General features: G+C 46.6%; 1 protein-coding gene across 2 annotated transcripts; it reads right to left on the bottom strand.

Annotated features, from left to right (window-relative positions):
* Nucleotides 1-421: 421 nt before the first annotated feature.
* LOC137541177 (tubulin-specific chaperone D-like) lies at nt 422-16,212 on the bottom strand. Of its 2 annotated transcripts, none has more exons than XM_068262351.1 (3): nt 16,007-16,212; nt 15,745-15,795; nt 422-2,352 (listed from the first exon to the last, which is right to left on the bottom strand). In XM_068262351.1, exons 1-3 carry the CDS (start codon nt 16,176-16,178, stop codon nt 2,252-2,254), a joined length of 324 nt encoding a protein of 107 aa, XP_068118452.1. In that variant the 5' UTR covers nt 16,179-16,212; the 3' UTR covers nt 422-2,251. The 2 variants fall into 2 exon arrangements, with proteins under 2 accessions (XP_068118452.1, XP_068118453.1); XM_068262352.1 differs by lacking the exon at nt 422-2,352 and adding an exon at nt 3,550-5,667.
* Between the last annotated feature and the right edge of the window lie 3,033 nt (nt 16,213-19,245).

Here is a 19,245-nt window from a genome sequence, read left to right as displayed (position 1 = left end):
ATGGCCATTTTGTGGTACAGTTGGATAGTACTGTGTATGGCCATTTTGTGGTACAGTTGGAAAGTACTGTGTATGGCCATTTTGTGGTACAGTTGGATAGTACTGTGTATGGCCATTTTGTGGTACAGTTGGATAGTACTGTGTATGGCCATTTTGTGGTACAGTTGGATAGTACTGTGTATGGCCATTTTGTGGTACAGTTGGATAGTACTGTGTATGGCCATTTTGTGGTACAGTTGGATAGTACTGTGTATGGCCATTTTGTGGTACAGTTGGATAGTACTGTGTATGGCCATTTTGTGGTACAGTTGGATAGTACTGTGTATGGCCATTTTGTGGTACAGTTGGATAGTACTGTGTATGGCCATTTTGTGGTACAGTTGGATAGTACTGTGTATGGCCATTTTGTGGTACAGTTGGATAGTACTGTGTATGGCCATTTTGTGGTACAGTTGGATAGTACTGTGTATGGCCATTTTGTGGTACAGTTGGATAGTACTGTGTATGGCCATTTTGTGGTACAGTTGGATAGTACTGTGTATGGCCAGAGTTCACATTCTGATTTTGGCTCCCCTCCCTATCACAGTCTGTAGGTTTTTGTGCATTGTGAGTACTCATAACATTGACTACAATAGTCCTCTCCACTGCTTAGGCAGGAAACACACTTGCAGGGCCATTTTCCCCATCAATTTCCGGGTCTCTGTTGGCTTTTACGTTTTCTGCTAAAGCTTTGCCGCTATTCTGCAATTCTGCGTTTCTGGCAGAATATACTGTATGCAAATGTGCACATCGTGCAGGGAAAAGCAGAAAGATATGCGATTTAAAAATGCATGGAAAATCGCAAACACAAAACACGGTGAGCGTTTTCCAGAGCAAGACTAATGACTTCAATAGCCTGTGGAATTGTGTGCGCTTTGCCGTCCGGACACATGCAAAATCGCATCTAGTGTGTTCTCTGCCTTGGAGAGAAATATTATAGGTCCGGACTTCCCAACCCTGTTCTCTAGGCCCACCCAGTGTCCATGTTTTGCAGGAAATGGCACATATTCACAAGTGAGGTAATTAGTGTCTCAGCAGAGCTGATGAAATACTTCTGTGTGGATTTCCACAAAACATGCACTGCTCTGCTGGTGGTACTTGAGGACAGGGTTGGGGAACACTGTTCTAAAGGTACAAGAGGAAGCTTCACTAACTGGTTATAAAGTCACATGGGCAGAACTTCAGTGGCCCGGGCCACCAGCACAAGCATCATGATAGAACCCCCACCCCGCACCATAGCCAGATTCCCCTTCCTTGTAAAGTGCAGTTATATTTACCTAGTCCACTCTGAATCTGGTCTACTCTTCCTCTGTGCTGTATGCTGCCCCTGGAGGCTCATGATGACATGACACGCATCAGAAGTTGAAGGATCTCGGCATAAAGCATGCAGATGCCAGGAGGAAGAGCAGACCAGATGCAGCATGGGCTTGGTAAATAAAACGGTGCTCACTGAACTTTTACCATAAACAGGGAGAGGGAAAAGGAGCACATTGCGCTCCCGTGGCTGAGGAACAGGAGCATGAGGGAGGCGCATGCCCAATGAAGGGCTGAATTGCCAGGGTCCACAGCCACCAGGGGAGATTGTAAGGGACGAGTGGCCTCAAGGGGGCTTAAGGAAGCCCCAGGTAAGCATGGAACGTGAGATGCTTCTCATCTCAGGTTCTCTTTAAGTGAGGAGCACCAAGCTCCTTACTTTAGCACCCGTGTGAACCGGCCTTTAATGTGAAAATGCTAAACAAATATTAACTGTTTTCAACAGCACTTTGGTCCTTTAGGGGTGGAGCTAGGATTCAGTGGGGCCCCAGCTCGAGCAGCAGCAGCTGGCTATTGGCTTCACTGATGACGAGGTGATCGGGATTACAAAGTGCCGTGCAGATTGCCAGAGAGGCATAGGGGTGTCCTATACCCCTGATGTGCATTCGGCTCCGTCTAGCTGCCCGATCCAGTGAGTCAGGCATCAAAGGGGGGAGCTTGTGATTAAAGGAGACCCTTTGCACCTGCATAAAGTAATTTATGAGGGCTTGACACCCTACATACTTTACTCACTTTGGTCTTATGGTCTTCCCTTTATCTCTTAATTCAGAAGTATTGAATCGGGATGATACCAATTACCCTGGACTTGTCCGCACAACAGGCATGTTTAGTGCATCATGTATTATATTATCAGAAATGAGGTGTGATCTGCATCTCTAAGGATCCATATAAGTCATCTTCATGTAAACCAGCCATTCTCTTCAGACTGAAGTCCCTCAGAGTGGGAATGGAAGGACTCGGATATCAAAATCTCCACTAATTCTTCAGGTATCTTTGTTCCTAGCAAAATACATAAGTGACAAAAGTAAATGGTGTTGTAACAGACAACCAAGCCTTTTATAAAGAACTATTCCGTAGATGGTTGCAAAATATATATAAGGGCTGTAGCTAAGATAAGGGTCTAGAAAGAGAATGATGAATCCCCACATCCAAAATCATAGTGTAACGATTGTGGAATTCTCTCCGTGATCAGCGCACAAGACGTGCGCTGACATTGCGGAAATCCTCCACAAGCAAGTAATTTGAGGGAACCCAGCAAAAGGTGCAATGCACCTGTAGAGGGAAATTCCTGTCGACAGGTGGAGCTGTGGAGTGCAAAGGAACAGCTCCTCTACCCTGCCACACACGCCAGACAGGAATTGCACGAAGGGAAGAAACGCAAGGCAAGATAGCCCTGAAAGAGAGAGGACAGAGGGTATGTGTGTCCACCAAACTAGTCGCCAGCCTGCGACGATGAACACACAACCATGAAGACAAAGTGAGAAGGCAATCGCCAGAGATGGCGATTGCTAACAGCGACACAAGACCGAATAAGCACAGATGAGGAATGTATGTATGTCCACCAATCTAGCCACCACCCTGCGACGGCGGACACACAACAAAGGAAACCAAGTGAGAACGCAATCGCAAGAGAAGCGATTGCGAAAGAGGATGAGCACAGGGACAGATTGTATGTGTGTGCACCAAACTAGTCGCCAACCCGCGACGGTGCATACACAACAGCAGATATGAAGTAGGAATGCAATCGCGAGAGAGGCGATTGCCAGAGGTGACACAAGGCTACAGCAAGGCAGAGCACGAGAGTAGCAAAGGCACAGCAAATGATACAATGAGAAGATAAGGAAAATAAACGCTAACTAAACGCGAACACCGCACTCATTCGCAACAGTGCACGCATTTATGCGTGGTCTCCGTGTGATAAGCACAACAGAGACAAGCACGCCTAACTAACCACCGACAGACAAACATGAAACAGAGGACGCGAGCGCTTGCTTAACGGTTACCTCACCGAGCCTCCAGCAAGCGTTCGTAGCAGACAAGACAGATACACGAAAACAGGAATAAGTGAGAGAGACGGATCCACAGCACTAGCGCAAGGCGAGTGCGATCCAGGCAATACAGATTAGAGGAGATAGCTGGTAGCAACCGCTGCTCCAGCTATACTCCAAGAACAAAGATCAGAATGACTTCCTGGCGACCACCGCTGGGACAGAACAATCACAACAGACAAACAAAACAGATATGCAATCCTAACTGCACTAGGGAATCTGCCTAGTGCAGTTCCAGGAATTACTCTAAAGTAATCTTCAAACAATGAGCAAGGCTGACACTCCAAGAGTGTTCCACAGGACTAACCCTTATGACCAGCAAAGGACTCTGGGAAACATAGCTCTTTATACTGCCAGACATCAAAGGAGGCAGGTAGGGGATTTGCATAACGAGTGTATGCAAATTCCTCAGCAGCAGAACAGACCAGAAACTTGTAATGGAAAGACAGGTCTCTCTTGCAGAGACCTGGAGCCCACAGACTAGAGGAATGGTCAAACAGCGGTCTGCCAGTGCATCCAGCTGAGCGGATCATTACAGTACCCCCTCCTCTAGGGTCGGATTCCAGACGAGCCTCTAAACTGATATTTGCAAAAGACTAACTGAAGACTCATGAAGGTTGGGGCAGCCCGACAAGGCCCAATTCCAGAGTCAGCCCACCCGAAACAGACCTCATCGGAAGGAGAAGCCACCGAAACATGCCCATCAGTACCACAAGTCTCAGCGTAACACCCATCAGTACTGTGAATGCCAGAGAAGAAGCCATCGACACCCACCGAGCCATGCCCACCACCTTCCAAGGACAGTCCAAAAATACCAAACCTGCCACAATACCCATTCGAAGTGTCCCTTTCCACAAAGCACCCACTGCTGATCTCATCCAAGGTACCAGGAAATATTTCTCCCAGGATCTCCCAGAACACTTTGAAGCTCCGCAGAGATCCCAGGAGGGCAGAACGGTCACCAGGCTCACACGGAGAACTATCAAGAACCCCTATGGAACCAATGACAATTCTGGATTCAGAATTACCAGGACAAGCATCAGGACCAGGGCCTTCAGGGACCAACTCTGGGCATGCAGGCAGGCAACATCAGAACAGGTTTCCACCAAGGAAGCATCTGAGCAGGCTGGCAACCGAGACACACTTGTGTTCTGTGACCCAGAAAGCCCATCGGGGTACACTAGCCCAAGGGGAACCTCCGGACACGTCGAGGAACTGCCAACCTCAGAGTCCGTTACGACAAGACCAAAACCAAGAACTGGGCAGGGAATCACCACGAGCAGTGGTCTCAAGCACTGGACTTTCAAAAGAAGGCTTGGACTCAAACCTAGAAATCTCTGTGACAATAATATCATCATTGACTACATATGAGTGAAGCTCCACCAGAGCTGCAAAGGTAGTCAGCACAACAGCAATGCCTACTGAAGTGGGCAACACCTCAGAAGGACTTGAGGGGCAGGAGACATCTCCTACAAGTTCTGCACCCTTTGGGAGGAACTCAGAGGTCTCCAGGACATCAGACAAGACCTCAGGAACATCATTTTTCAAGTTTTATGAGAAGGATTCTGAACTATCCATGTTACAGGGCAAAACTGGAACTTTATTTTGTGGACAGGGCAGATGTCCCAGGGAAGGTTCCACTGAGACTGAATTTCATCATCATGAGCGGAATGTACAGGAATATTTACTGGAACACACTCCGCTGAAATAATTCTCCATTCTTTGATTGGTCCAATGCTTCTAAGTTCTGTGATTGGGCTAAAATGACAAGTTGCAGTAATGTGGCATTCCTGCAGAAATCCTCCTCTCTCTATAGTACTGATTGGCCATGATGTCATCTCCTTGTTGACGTAGATATAAAGCCATGTTACAAAGGGGAACATTGCTAGTGAGATCTCGAGAAAGCCCTCATTGTGGGGCGAAACGGCCGTCGACTTCACCTCCGCACCTCTAAAACATCTGCAGTGACCTGCTAAGTATTACTTGTTTTGTATTTTTTGAATTTTTAGCCGTTGATTACCAATGTCTTTTTTACAAAGAAGTATATTAAAAGTTCAAGTTTTATAGTGGATCGGTTGCTCCTGGAATGCTTTGCTTCTTCCTGATATAATTGAATGATATTTCTTACTAATTCTGGATGTTGCACCATCTTTTTTGTATATGGTTCACGGCTTTTTTCATTGAGTGCACTCGCCACAACATATCCTTTTTGTAAACAATTGATAGTGAGATGGCAAGAAGTAGCCAGAGAGCTCCAACATGCTGCCTGTAAGAAACAGAAAGCCAAACATGAATGAAAACCGATCATCAGACATTATTTGTTGCACTGTGCTGCTGGTCTGCGGATGACCCAGTTGTCACTCATCCTATTCTCCTCAGTTGTCTCCGTTTCAGGTCTTATACATAGGTCTGTATAAATACATGTATTACTTAAAGGAAACCAGAGGGGAAAATAAACTGATGACATCATATGCTGAATGTAGGAAATCTTTTTGACCTGCAATAATAAGCTGATCAGACAAGACACAGCATATCAATAGGTCCCCTCATCAGTGTCAGATGAGTGTGGGATACATTTCAACCAGCAAATGTGAAATATCTGACACTGGTGAGAAAACATGTTGATATGCTGAGTGTGGGAAATATTTTGACCTGAAATAATAAGCTGATCAGCCATGAATTATATGACACTGGTCAGAGGACATATTGATATGTTGTTAAGTGTGGGAATTGTTTTAACCAGCAAATATCAGCTCATCAATGCTGAAATATCTGACACTTGCGAAAACATTGAAAGGTGTGTGTGTGTGGGAAAGGATTAGACCAGCAAATAGCTTGTCAGAGCGGAAATAACTGACACTGGTGAGAAGACATAGATATGCTGAATGTGGGAAATGTTTTGACCAGCAATAATAAGCTGAACAGACATGAACTATCTGACACTGCTGAAAATACATTGATGTGCAGAGAGTGGGAAAGGTTTTGACCAGCAACAATAAGCTGAACAGACATGAACTATCTGACACTGCTGAAAATACATTGATGTGCAGAGAGTGGGAAATGTTTTGACCAGCAACAATAAGCTGAACAGACATGAACTATCTGACACTGCTGAAAATACATTGATGTGCAGAGAGTGGGAAAGGTTTTGACCAGCAATAATCAGCTGACCAGACTTGAACTATCTGACACTGCTGAAAATACATTGATGTGCAGAGAGTGGGAAATGTTTTGACCAGCAATAATAAGCTGAACAGACATGAAATATCTGATGCTTGTTAAAGGACATATTGAAATGCTGAGTGTGGAAAATGTTTTGATCTGCAAATATCAGTTTGTCAGTGCTGAAATATTTGACACTGGTGAGAGGACATATTAACATGCTGAGAGGGGGAAATGTTTTGACCTGCAATAATAAGCTGAACAGACGTGAAATATCGGACACTGGTAAGAAGCATATTGATATGCTGATTGGGAAATGTTTTGACCAGGAACTTAGATATTTCAGCTCTTACAAGCTAAGTTCCTGGTCAAAACATTTCCCAATCAGCACATCAATAGGCTTCTTACCAGTGTCAGATATTTCACGTCTGATCAGCTTATTATTGCAGGTCAAAACATTTCCCACACTCAGCATATTAAGGTCTTCTCACCAGTGTCAAATATTTCAGCACTGCCAAGCTGATATTTGCAGGTCAAAACATTTCCCACACTCAGCTTGTAAGAGCTTAAATATCTGACACTCATGAGAGGATGTATTGATATGCTAAGTGTGAGAAATGTTTTGACCTGCAATAATAAGCTGATCAGATGTGAAATATCGGACACTGGTAAGAAGCATATTGATATGCTGATTGGGAAATGTTTTGACCAGGAACTTAGCTTGTAAGAGCTGAAATATCTAAGTTCCTGGTCAAAACATTTCCCAATCAGCATATCAATATGCTTCATGTCTGTTCAGCTTATTATTGCAGGTCAAAACATTTCCCACACAGCATATTAAGGTCTTCTCACCAGTGTCAAATATTTCAGCACTGACTGGGAAATGATTTGACCTGCAAATAGCTTGTCAGTGCTGAAATATTTGACACTGGTGAGAAGACATTAATATGCCAAGAGTGGGATCTGTTTTGACCAGCAATAAGATGAACAGACATGAAATATCTGACGCTTGTTAGAGGACATATTTAAATGCTGAGTGTGGGAAATGTTTCGACCTGCAACAATAAGCTTGTCAGAGCTGAAATATCTGACACTGGTGAGAGAACATGGATATGCTGAGTGTGGCTTATGTTTTGACTAGCAACATTGAGCTGATCAGACAGGAAATTTCTAACAATGGTCGAGAGGACATATTGATATGCTGAGTATGGGACATTTTTTTGACCCGCGATAAGCTGATCAGCATATCAATATGTCTTCTCACCAGAGTAAGATTTCATGCCTGATCAGATGTTTTTTGCAGGTCAAAACATTTCCCACACTCAGCATGTCTGTTCAGCTTATTGCAGGTCAAAACATTTCCCACACTCCGCATATCAATACATCCTCTCATGAGTGTCAGCTTGTAAGAGCTGAAATATCTGACACTCAGAGGATGTATTGATATGCTGAGTGTGGGAAATGTTTTGACCTGCAAAAAAAACAGCTGATCAGAGATGAAATCTCTTACTCTGATGAGAGGACATATTGATATGCTGATCAGCTTATCGCAGGTCAAAAAATGTCCCATACTCAGCATATCTGATCAGCTCAATGTTGCTAGTCAAAACATTAGCAACACTCAGCATATCCATGTATTCTCACCAGTGTCAAATATTTCAGCTCTGACAAGCTTATTGTTGCAGGTCAAAACATATCCCACTCTTGGCATATCAATGTATTATCAACAGTGTCATATAGTTCATGTCTGTTCAGCTTATTATTGCAGGTCAAAACATTTCCCACACTCAGCATATTAATGTCTTCTCACTAGTGTCAAATATTTCAGCACTGACCAGCTGATATTTGCAGGTCAAAACATTTCCCAGTCAGTGCTGAAATATTTGACACTGGTGAGAAGACAGATATTTCATGTTTGTTCAGCTTATTATTGCAGGTCAAAACATTTCCCACACTCAGCATATTAATGACGCTTGTCAGAGGACATCTTGAAATGCTGAGTGTGGGAAATGTTTCGACCTGCAATAATAAGCTTGCCAGAGCTGAAATATCTGACACTGGTGAGAATACATGGATATGCTGAGTGTTGCTAATGTTTTGACTAGCAACATTGAGCTGATCAGACATGAAATATCTCACAATGGCGAGAGGACATATTGATATGCTGAGTATGGGACATTTTGTGACCTACGATAATAAGCTGATCAGCATATCAATATGTCCTCTCAGAGTAAGAGATTTCATGTCTGATCAGCTGTTTTTTGCAGGTCAAAACATTTCCCACACTCAGCATATCAATGTCTTTTTACCAGTGTCAGATATTTCATGGCTGAGCAGCTTATTGCAGGTCAAAACATTTACCACACTCCAGACATGAAATCTCTTACTCTGATGAGAGGACATATTGCTGTGCTGGAGTGTGGTAAATGTTTTGACCTGCAATAATAAGCTGCTCAGCCATGAAATATCTGACACTGGTAAAAAGACATTGATATGCTGAGTGTGGGAAATGTTTTGACCTGCAAAAAACAGCTGATCAGACATGAAATATATAACACTGGTTTGTCAGAGCACCCTGGGATGCACAATCGACTGTCAAACTGAGGCTTCCCTCGCTGTCCTCTGGTCCCCCATCGCTGAGGGCAGACCCTCCAAAGACTACTAATAAGAGCTTGTCTGTAATCTGATCAGGACCACAACCCTCTTCAAGCATGAGTGTGGCCATACTGCGCCTGTGACATAAGCCACTCTTGCTATGGCACAGGACAGGCCACATGCAAGAAGAGGAGTGCAGACCTAATCAGCTGAAGAGTCCACGTACGGCAACAGGGGACCATAGGACAGCGAGGAAAGCTTCATTAAGATCCAGAGGCTTACCACTTCTTAGGCAAGTATGTATTTATAATACATTTTGCCAGAGCACCCTGGGAGGCCAGTTTACTGCCAGAGCACCCTGGGAAGCCAGTTTACTGCCAGAGCACCCTGGGAGGCCAGTTTACTGCCAGAGCACCCTGGGAGGCCAGTTTACTGCCAGAGCACCCTGGGAGGCCAGTTTACTGCCAGAGCACCCTGGGAGGCCAGTTTACTGCCAGAGCACCCTGGGAGGCCCGTTTACTGCCAGAGCACCCTGGGAGGCCCGTTTACTGCCAGAGCACCCTGGGAGGCCCGTTTACTGCCAGAGCACCCTGGGAGGCCAGTTTACTGCCAGAGCACCCTGGGAGGCCAGTTTACTGCCAGAGCACCCTGGGAGGCCAGTTTACTGCCAGAGCACCCTGGGAGGCCAGTTTACTGCCAGAGCACCCTGGGAGGCCAGTTTACTGCCAGAGCACCCTGGGAGGCCAGTTTACTGCCAGAGCACCCTGGGAGGCCAGTTTACTGCCAGAGCACCCTGGGAGGCCAGTTTACTGCCAGAGCACCCTGGGAGGCCAGTTTACTGCCAGAGCACCCTGGGAGGCCAGTTTACTGCCAGAGCACCCTGGGAGGCCAGTTTACTGCCAGAGCACCCTGGGAGGCCAGTTTACTGCCAGAGCACCCTGGGAGGCCAGTTTACTGCCAGAGCACCCTGGGAGGCCAGTTTACTGCCAGAGCACCCTGGGAGGCAAAGAAGCAGTCTTGACTTGGCACCATCTTGCAGTATAGATCAGCTCCTTTATTAAGGGATCTTGCTGGACACAGCAAAGGACAGCAACAATGTGATGTTTCGAGAAGCGCTTCCTCTCCTTCTCAAGATTGCTAACACACTAAACATCAGAACAGCAAATCAGCCTTATGTAGTCCCCTTCAATGAACAGGGACCAATCAAAGTGCCTGGGTGTCCGAAGGACAACCAACCACAATTGACTGTCAAAATGACATCACAGCTCCCAAACTATCAGCCCAAAACAGACCTGATGGGGAACTGCAGACAAACAAATCACCAATCACCAAAGGGAAGGTGTGGCATACGGGAAGTTAAAAAAAACATTGCATGAAATGCGTAAAAAAACTCACGACTGTGCCGGAAAACAAATAAGCAATATACACATGCGTGGGCACATGTGCATAAAACCCGCATTGTTCGTTATCCATCAGTTTATTAGGGATCTTGTGATATGACTGCCCACAGTAATTTGGTTGGTTGGCCTTCAGGTTTCCAGGCACTCTGTTTGGTCCCTGTCCATTGAAGGCTGATTTGCTGTTCTGATGTTTAGTGGGCTAGCAAGCTTGAGAAAGAGAGGAGGCTCTTCTCAAAATGTCACATTGTTGCTGACCTTTGCTGTATCCTGCAAGATTCCTCAATAGAAGAGCTGATATTTACTGCAAGGCAATGCCAGGTCAAGACTCCTTTGCTACATGTTTGGACTTCTGGGTGAAAGTTCCACTACCAGAGCATGTTGCACTTTATTTGGTAGGGAGCTGCTTACAGCTTTGGTCTTATGAAGCACCCTGGGACGTCCGTTTACCGCCAGAGCATCCTGAGATGTCAGACCCTTGGGATGTCCGTTTTCCGCCAGAGCATCCTGAGATGTCAGACCCTTGGGATGTCCGTTTACCGCCAGAGCACTCCCTGGGATGTCCGTTTACCGCCAGAGCACTCCCTGGGATGTCCGTTTACCGCCAGAGCACTCCCTGGGATGTCCGTTTACCGCCAGAGCACTCCCTGGGATGTCCGTTTACCGCCAGAGCACTCCCTGGGATGTCCGTTTACCGCCAGAGCACTCCCTGGGATGTCCGTTTACCGCCAGAGCACTCCCTGGGATGTCCGTTTACCGCCAGAGCACTCCCTGGGATGTCCGTTTACCGCCAGAGCACTCCCTGGGATGTCCGTTTACCGCCAGAGCACTCCCTGGGATGTCCGTTTACCGCCAGAGCACTCCCTGGGATGTCCGTTTACCGCCAGAGCACTCCCTGGGATGTCCGTTTACTGCCAGAGCACTTCCTGGGATGTCCGTTTACTGCCAGAGCACTCCCTGGGATGCCAGCTTATTGTCTTGAGACATACGATTTGCCCCCAAAAATCTCAGTTCCATTGTAAGTTTTCAAATAAGCAAACGATGTGGGATAGAGATAGAGATATGAGCCCACTGTAATGCCTGCTCTGTCCTGCTCCTCAAAGTCCAGCTCTGATCACACACTACAGCAAAGAATGAGCACTCAAATATAGGGCTGCACGATTTTAGGGAATAATTGAAATTGTGATTTTTCTCTCAGAAATTGCGATTAAGATTTTTTTTTCCACAATTTTTTTCAAAACAAGCTTTAGCATGCATGGCCCGTGTATGAGGGCGGGGTCAGGTTCTGTCAGGTTGATGGCAGGGGGCTGAACAACATGATCTGGAGCGTATGATGGCGGCAAAGGGGGGGTGGAGCCTAGCTGTGGCGGGCTCTGTGTCAGACCATTTAGCTGTGCATTGTATTTCAGGCAATGCACAATTAGCCTGCTGTGAACTAAGTCCTCTATGATGACCCTGGGCTGGGGGCTTAATAATAAACAATGTGCGGCGGATGATTGCTTAAGAGCCAAGCAGTGAGGGGCGGTTCATGTGAGGGCAGTGGGGGGGGCGGTTCATGTGAAGACGATCTGGTGATCGTCAGTATCTGCAGTTTTCAGAGTGCCCGCTGTGCCCTGTATGCTTGGCTGCATGGTCCGCCTACCACTGTGCCGAGGAGATCCACTGATTGGCCAGAAGCGCTGCATATTTATGATTGTTAATGAGCCGGGCAGTGGGGGCGGATCCACTCGAGCGATCGGCACACAGCTTTACCAATCGCTGGATGGATAGTGATGGAATGACGTTAGCGGTAGGCGGAGCTGTACAAAGCATACAGCTCCACCTACCACTTCCGTCATTCCATTGCTATCCAGAGATTGGTAAAGCTGTGTGCCGCTCCCTCGAGTGGATCCGCCCCTTGCTGCCCGGCTCATTAATCATAAATATGCACTGCTTCTGGCCAGTGGATCTCCTCAGCGCAGCGGTAGGTGGACCATGCGGCCAAGCGTACAAGCGTACAGATAGCGGGCACTCTGAAAACCGCGGATACTGATAGTCTTCACACAAACCGCGGTTTCAGTTTAAAACCGCAAAACCGTGCAGCCCTACTCCAATAAGGTATTACCTTTTATTTTCACAATTCATAAAAAAGATGAAAAGCACTTACTAGATGCCTGAAGACAGTTCGCTTATCAATGCACCAGAATGGCGAAGATGTCCTGCACAGTTTGTCTGCCCGGTGCCATGGCCTGCCGTTACCAGCTTCCGATGGTCCATATGCTGGATCAAAGATGCCTTACACTGTTGGCGTGCCAGAGGACTGACATCACATTTCAGTGTCCTTACGTCTTTGTTAGGTCCTTTGTCACTTTCCGGATGGACATAGTGCAGAACATCTTTTGCCATTACTGCACATTGATAGGCAAATTGTCTTTGGACAGTTTCTAAGTACTTTAAAATATATTTAAATATATATTTCACAAATCAAGAATAAAAAGGTAATGCCCTGTTGGAATCCTCCTCCACTTGTTTCTCTCTATTGTAAAGCTGAATACTCCCCTGACGACGCAGGAGGATGGATCCAAGCCACGCCCCCCGGTCCATCTTCCTGCCAGTAGGTACACGAGATGGCAAACCTTAGGGGTGTATAAGAGTTCACGATTGTGGCAGTTTGCACAGGAGTTGTCGGGGACTTTAAAGATCTGATCCCCATGACCGTAGTTCTAGCCACGCGTCACAAAACGTTTGCATAATCGCATGCCTGTGCCCATGTTGCAAGATCACGGAAAAAATTGCTTATTACTCAAAAAAAAAAAAGCTCTGGTCGCTGTAAAAATCATAGTAGAAATTGTGTAGAGGGTATGTGCCTTAAGTTTACCGACCCCCGGAGTGCAAGCACATGGCCAGACTTGTCAGCATCTTAAAAAGTGTACTCCAGCCGAAGCTCAGGAACAAAATCACATACAAAATCACATCTCTGATCTGAACCCACAACACTGTAGCCATGACCTTGTTCTGAACCCACGACTCGACGGCATGACTGATCTGAGCCACTGACTGGAGTCCTGACAACATGAACCTGATCTGAAGCAATGACTCTGTAGCCATGACCCTGATCTGAACCTATCACTTTGAAGCGATGATCCTGATATAGCGGCCCTGACAGGTTCACAAAGTGATCTGTTTACAAAGTTAAGTGTCAACTGGCTCCACACTGTTAACATTAGCAACATTTCTCTGCGGTCTGGAGGTGCCTTGCTGGCCCTGACTCTATTGGCTATGATTATTATCACGGAACAGCCATGAGAAACGAAAACGCAACCGGGGTCCTGCCTTGATTGTCGTTGCGCTGCCAAATCAGAATCTCATGTCTGGATACCAGGCAGTCCAGCCTGGGGGGTCTCTGTTGTCTTCATAGGAGATAGTTAGCAGAATCTTTTCATGGGAACTGGCCCTGTGACTTGCTAATTTAGCCAGAGGTGTAAAACTCAGTTTGACCAAGCTGATCTCGCTCAGATGCTATTAAAGGGACACTTAAGACAAACAAAAAAAATGAGTTTTACTTACCTAGGGCTTCCAATAGCCCCTGCAGCTGTCCGGTGCCCTCGCTGTCTCCCTCCGATCCTCCTGGCCCCACCGGCAGCCACTTCCTGTTTCGCTGACAGGAGCTGACAGGCTGGGGATGCGAATGATTCTTCGCGCTCCCAGACACATTAGCACCCTCTATGCTGCTATATGGTATATGATATATGCTATAGCAGCATAGATGGCACTATTGTGGCCAGGAACGCGAAGAATCACTCGCATCCCCAGCCTGTCAGCTCCTGTCACCGAAACACGAAGTGGCTGCCGGCGGGGCCAGGAGGATCGGAGGGAGACTGCGAGGGCACCGGACAGCTGCAGGGGGCTATTGGAAGCCCCAGGTGAGTAAAACTCATTTTTACTTTTTTACTTAAGTGTCTCTTTAAGAACCACAAGGCCAGTGTCCTGCCTTTGGGGAAGACAGGATGAGCCCACAGCTCACACCTCAATGTGAATTGACTAGCAAATGGGGCTTCCTCCTGCTCACCAGACAAACTGTCTCCAGGAGTTAAAATGATGAAGCATGGGAATTATGACTTCTGCTTATTAAAGGAAAAACGAGTATCACCCAGAGGTGGGAGGAGTGTATTCAGATCCGTTGAAATTGGATCAACGTCTCGGTATACAAATCATAATCATACCTCCTTCGGTTAAGGAGTTATGGGCCCCTCGGTAACCATATGCCCTAGCACCCGCATCCAAGGTATCATATTAATCGGTAGGTTCTGGGGATCGATAATATGTAATTGTGTGCCGGCCGCGTAGGTCGGCCTAGAGAAAATGTCAGGGTTATGGGGCTGATGAAAGCCCCTGCCCAGATGTGATTACCATAATCCGGCCCAGGGGCCGACCCTGGAAGTCCACCTCTGAACTCAGCTCAATTACAAGAAATGAGCTGCCCGGGCAGCTCAGTCCTGCAAATTCCATCTATATGAGAATGGTCTGCTGCCAGCCAGAGGACACATGGTTGGCGGCCATCTTGCTGAACTTTGAATTTTGCTCTGAAACTCCATTTTGATCACATCTGTGCCAGCTTGAGGATATGCTGGCATCCACCTGGTCTGAACTCTGAACTTTGATTGAAACCAAGAACTTTACAAGTTTTCCTACAAAAGGACACCTCTTCATGAATTCTAAGTATCCGTTTTTTCTCCCCTTTACTTTCATACTGTGTTATCTCATGTCTCAATAATTGTTGATTTTAATAATTTTCTGTATATATTAATTATTTATATTGCCGTGAATAAAGACTTTATCAAAGTCATTCACTGTTCCGCTACCCTATTATTCAGCATACACAGAAACTGAACTCAGGTCTCTGAAGAGACACTACTATTGTTAATATCTAGACAGAATAGAGTGCGTTTAACCATTTTTATTCGCAGGACCAGTCAGTCGGGTCCACTGGCCCATACCAGTGGTGGTGGCAGATACCCTGAAATAGTGTGTAAAGTTGTAATTACCGTACCTCACAGGCTCCCTTCTGGTCAGGCTGCTGCCCAAATTTCTGTCTGTTTCTGCGCAAAGATCGCAACCAAAGCTTGCATGGTCTGTGTGCTGAAACCGATTGGAAGGCAATTTGCGGTCTGACCACTAGGGCTCCTGTGACAGTTATGAAAATAGCTTACCTAGATGTGGATCCAGAAGGTGAGGCTGCTCCTGATAATAGTCCATAATAACTACAACAAAAGAAGAGAGGATGGTGAGACTCCGACAATGGACATACAGGCTTCTTATCTCCTACCCCTGCCTAATCCCCAAGTGCAGAGTTCAATCTATTACCCCAGTAATCCCACCTCCACCCCCAAACAGAGTCTGGATCAGCAAGACTCACTATGTCCCGTAGTCACACACATATGGATCTAGTGATTCGTAGTCAGGTTCGGTCACCTTTAAACCTCTGCGCGCACACCTCTCTGCTCACCAGCTCCATACAGGACATCTGCAAGTTGACAATCAGGTCTCGTGTCTGTTTGCTCTCCGTAAAAGATCCCAAGATGTTACCGCTCGATACAATCTCCGGGCTGCCATCTTCCTCTCGCTCAGCACGGTCTGCTGTCATCGTGTTGATTCTGCACTAGAGACGCTCACGGCTCCCACCTAAACACACAGAACAGAGGCTTTCCTGAGCCGCCATTATGTTGCTCGTTACAGCTGAATGACCTCTGTATGAGCACAGCACCATCGCAGGAATATATTCTCCTCCACATCACACATTGCAGGAGTCTAACCTGGTCAGGCAGATCTGGCTCCTGATTGGCTGCTACGGATGTCAGAATAATGCCAGCAGCTACACCATACAGAGGTTATTCAGTTCCAAACACATCCAAACGCCAACAGGAAGTATGCAGCCCCTTTCACACTGCATGAATTTCCATCTGATTATTGAGCCACATGCAACCGCAAGGACACCATCGCTGATCCCAGATCCCGAGAACAGCTGATCCCATTCTCTGAATGTGGCATTTCTGCCATAATGCCATACAACACCATTCAATACAACTTTTACTGCTGGCACAATCGCAAAGTACAAGTGCACAGGAAAATGATTGCCCCCTTCCGACACGCTTTATACTGTGAGAGGGCCCTTATTGTCTGGTTCAAGAAGAGTGGGGAGAGACAATATAGTGTAGTAGGTCCTGAGGCTGTTCCAAATCAATCAGGGTAATTAGGATGCTTTAGAACAGCTTGGACTATTTGGAATGGTATAGAACTTTGGATTTCCCCTCAGACTGACAGTTTGAAGGGTATGAATAATTTTGGACTGGTCACTTTTTGTTTAAATGTATGTTATTTTTCCCCACAATAATGCCTCTTGTACATCAGATTATATTTTGGGAGACACCTATGTCATTTCCCATCAATTACTTGTTGGTTGAATAAAAGTAACGTAAAGTCAAAATTTGCCAGGGGTATGAATAATTATGGGCAGCACAAAGCCTTGTTAGCAGTTGCCTGTGATTAGGAGTGGCTGAACATCACAAAACATTGTGATGCCCCATTGACTAACGATAGGCAAATGTCTAAAACCTTCACAGTATCCCTGCAGCCACAATTACTTAAAAAAAATAATGATTTACAGTGTCCAAAAACCCAGATAGAGTCACTGGAGGGGTGGGGGGGGGGGAATCAAAAGCAAATATTTTAGCCAGTTGAGGACTACAGACTTACACCCCCCCTTGCAACCATGCAATTTTTCACTTCTGCACTCTGCAGCTTTAACTGCTCGCTGCAGGGCCATGCAACTTAGCAAACAAATAAATCTTACCTCCATTTCTTCACACAAATAGGCCTTTCTTTTAGTGGTCTGTGATAGCTGCTGCAATTGCTAGTTTTTATTTTATTTTTATTTCTATAGTTATTGCTCTCTCTCCCTCTCAAATTGGACCTAGGCTGTGATCCATAGTTTTTTCCCCACTTCTCATAGGCATTAGCATGGGGCGGAGCTGTGATTCTCATTCTATTGAGCGGGACTCACATCACAGTAAAAACTTTAAATTGTGCAGCAAAATCAATTCACGATTTGTGCTCCCAATTTGAACTCGCCCTTACAGAGCTGGCTGCTGCTACCATGTGGTTCAGCGAGTCAGGCTGTAATTACTGTTTACTAATATGACCATGCCCAGGGGCGTCTCTAGCCATTTTGTCACTCCAGGCGAGAAAACCTGTGGCACCCCCCCTCCCCCGTGTGGTGCCCCCCTGATGTAGATAAAAATAACGCAGCAATGTTTCACCCTAAGCTAAAAGTAATGAGGCAATCTTTCACCAGAAAATAATATTAACGCAGAAATGATTCACCATAAAATTATAATACTGCAATCAGAGGCGTAGCTAGGGCTTTCAGCGCCCGGGGACAAAGACTATGAATGTGCCTTCTAAGCCAGGACCTGCACGCCACGCCAAAAAAGGGGGTGGGCCAAATATACATGACCTTAGCAGTGGTGTAAAAGGTTTAAAAAATACAGTTAATCTGGCAGCAGTTCCCCCAAAATAGGTGCCCCCAGTATAGGTAACCAGGTCTATAGGTGTCCCCAGTGGAAATAACCAGGCCTATAGGTGTCCCCAGAATAGGTAGCCAGATGTATATGTGTCCCCAGTATATGTAGCCAGGTGTATAGCTGTCCCCAGTATACGTAGCCAGGTCTATAGGTGTCCCCAGGGCAGCCATCAGGGGGGACAACTGACACTGCAGTGAGGGGCCCAGGGCTTCTGGGGGCCCTGCACCCCCCCCCCCCCTCCAAAGCGCTGGAAGGGCTGCATGTGCTGGCTGCAAACCTGTGGCTTACTAACCAGCACACCGCGCTCCAGCACTATAGGGGCACCTATACCTGGCTAGGGGAAGTAGACGAGCTGAGAAAGAAGGGGACAGGAGGTAACACAGGGGGATAAAAGAAGCACAGGGGGAACAGAGGCAGACAAAAGAGGCACAGGAAGAAAAGAGGGGGCAAAAGAGAACGGATACAGGATAAGATCATACCTACAAGTCCCTTTCTCATTTGTTAACCGGGGACTACCTGTATTTTGCTAGTATTTGGCTCCACCCACAATATGCCATGGCCATGCCCACTTTTTGCCACATCACGCTGTGCATGCTGCTTTCATCAGTGTCGGAGCCATGCACATTTTTTGCCGCTGCGCACTTCTTGCACAGACATGGGGGTGGGGTGTCTAGTGGGTGGGCACAGCAGCCAGTGGGTAGGCCCAGGGAGGAGGGGGAGCCCAGGCCTGATGATGTTTGAGGGGCCCCAAAATTTCTGATGGCAGCCCTGGGTGTCCCCAGTATATGTAACCAGGTGTATCGCTGTCCCCAGTATATGTAGCCTGGTGTATATGTGCCCAGTATATGTAGCCAGGGGTATAGCTGTCCACGTATATGTAGCCAGGGGTATATGTGTCTCCAGTATATGTATCCAGGTGTATAGCGGCCCGTAGTATATGTAGCCAGGTCTATAGGTGTCCCCAGTATATGTAGCCAGGTGTAAAGCTGTCCCCAGTATATGTAGCCAGGGGTATATGTGCCCAGTATATGTAGCCAGGGGTATATGTGCCCAGGGGTATATGTAGCCAGGGGTATATGTGCCCAGTATATGTAGCCAGGGGTATATGTAGCCAGGGGTATATGTGTCCTC

The sequence above is a fragment of the Hyperolius riggenbachi genome, chromosome 12 (genome assembly GCF_040937935.1).
Source record: "Hyperolius riggenbachi isolate aHypRig1 chromosome 12, aHypRig1.pri, whole genome shotgun sequence".
NCBI lineage: Eukaryota > Metazoa > Chordata > Amphibia > Anura > Hyperoliidae > Hyperolius > Hyperolius riggenbachi.
The sequence above is the reverse complement of the archived record's forward strand: the minus strand, read 5'-3'. Positions and strand labels throughout refer to the sequence as shown.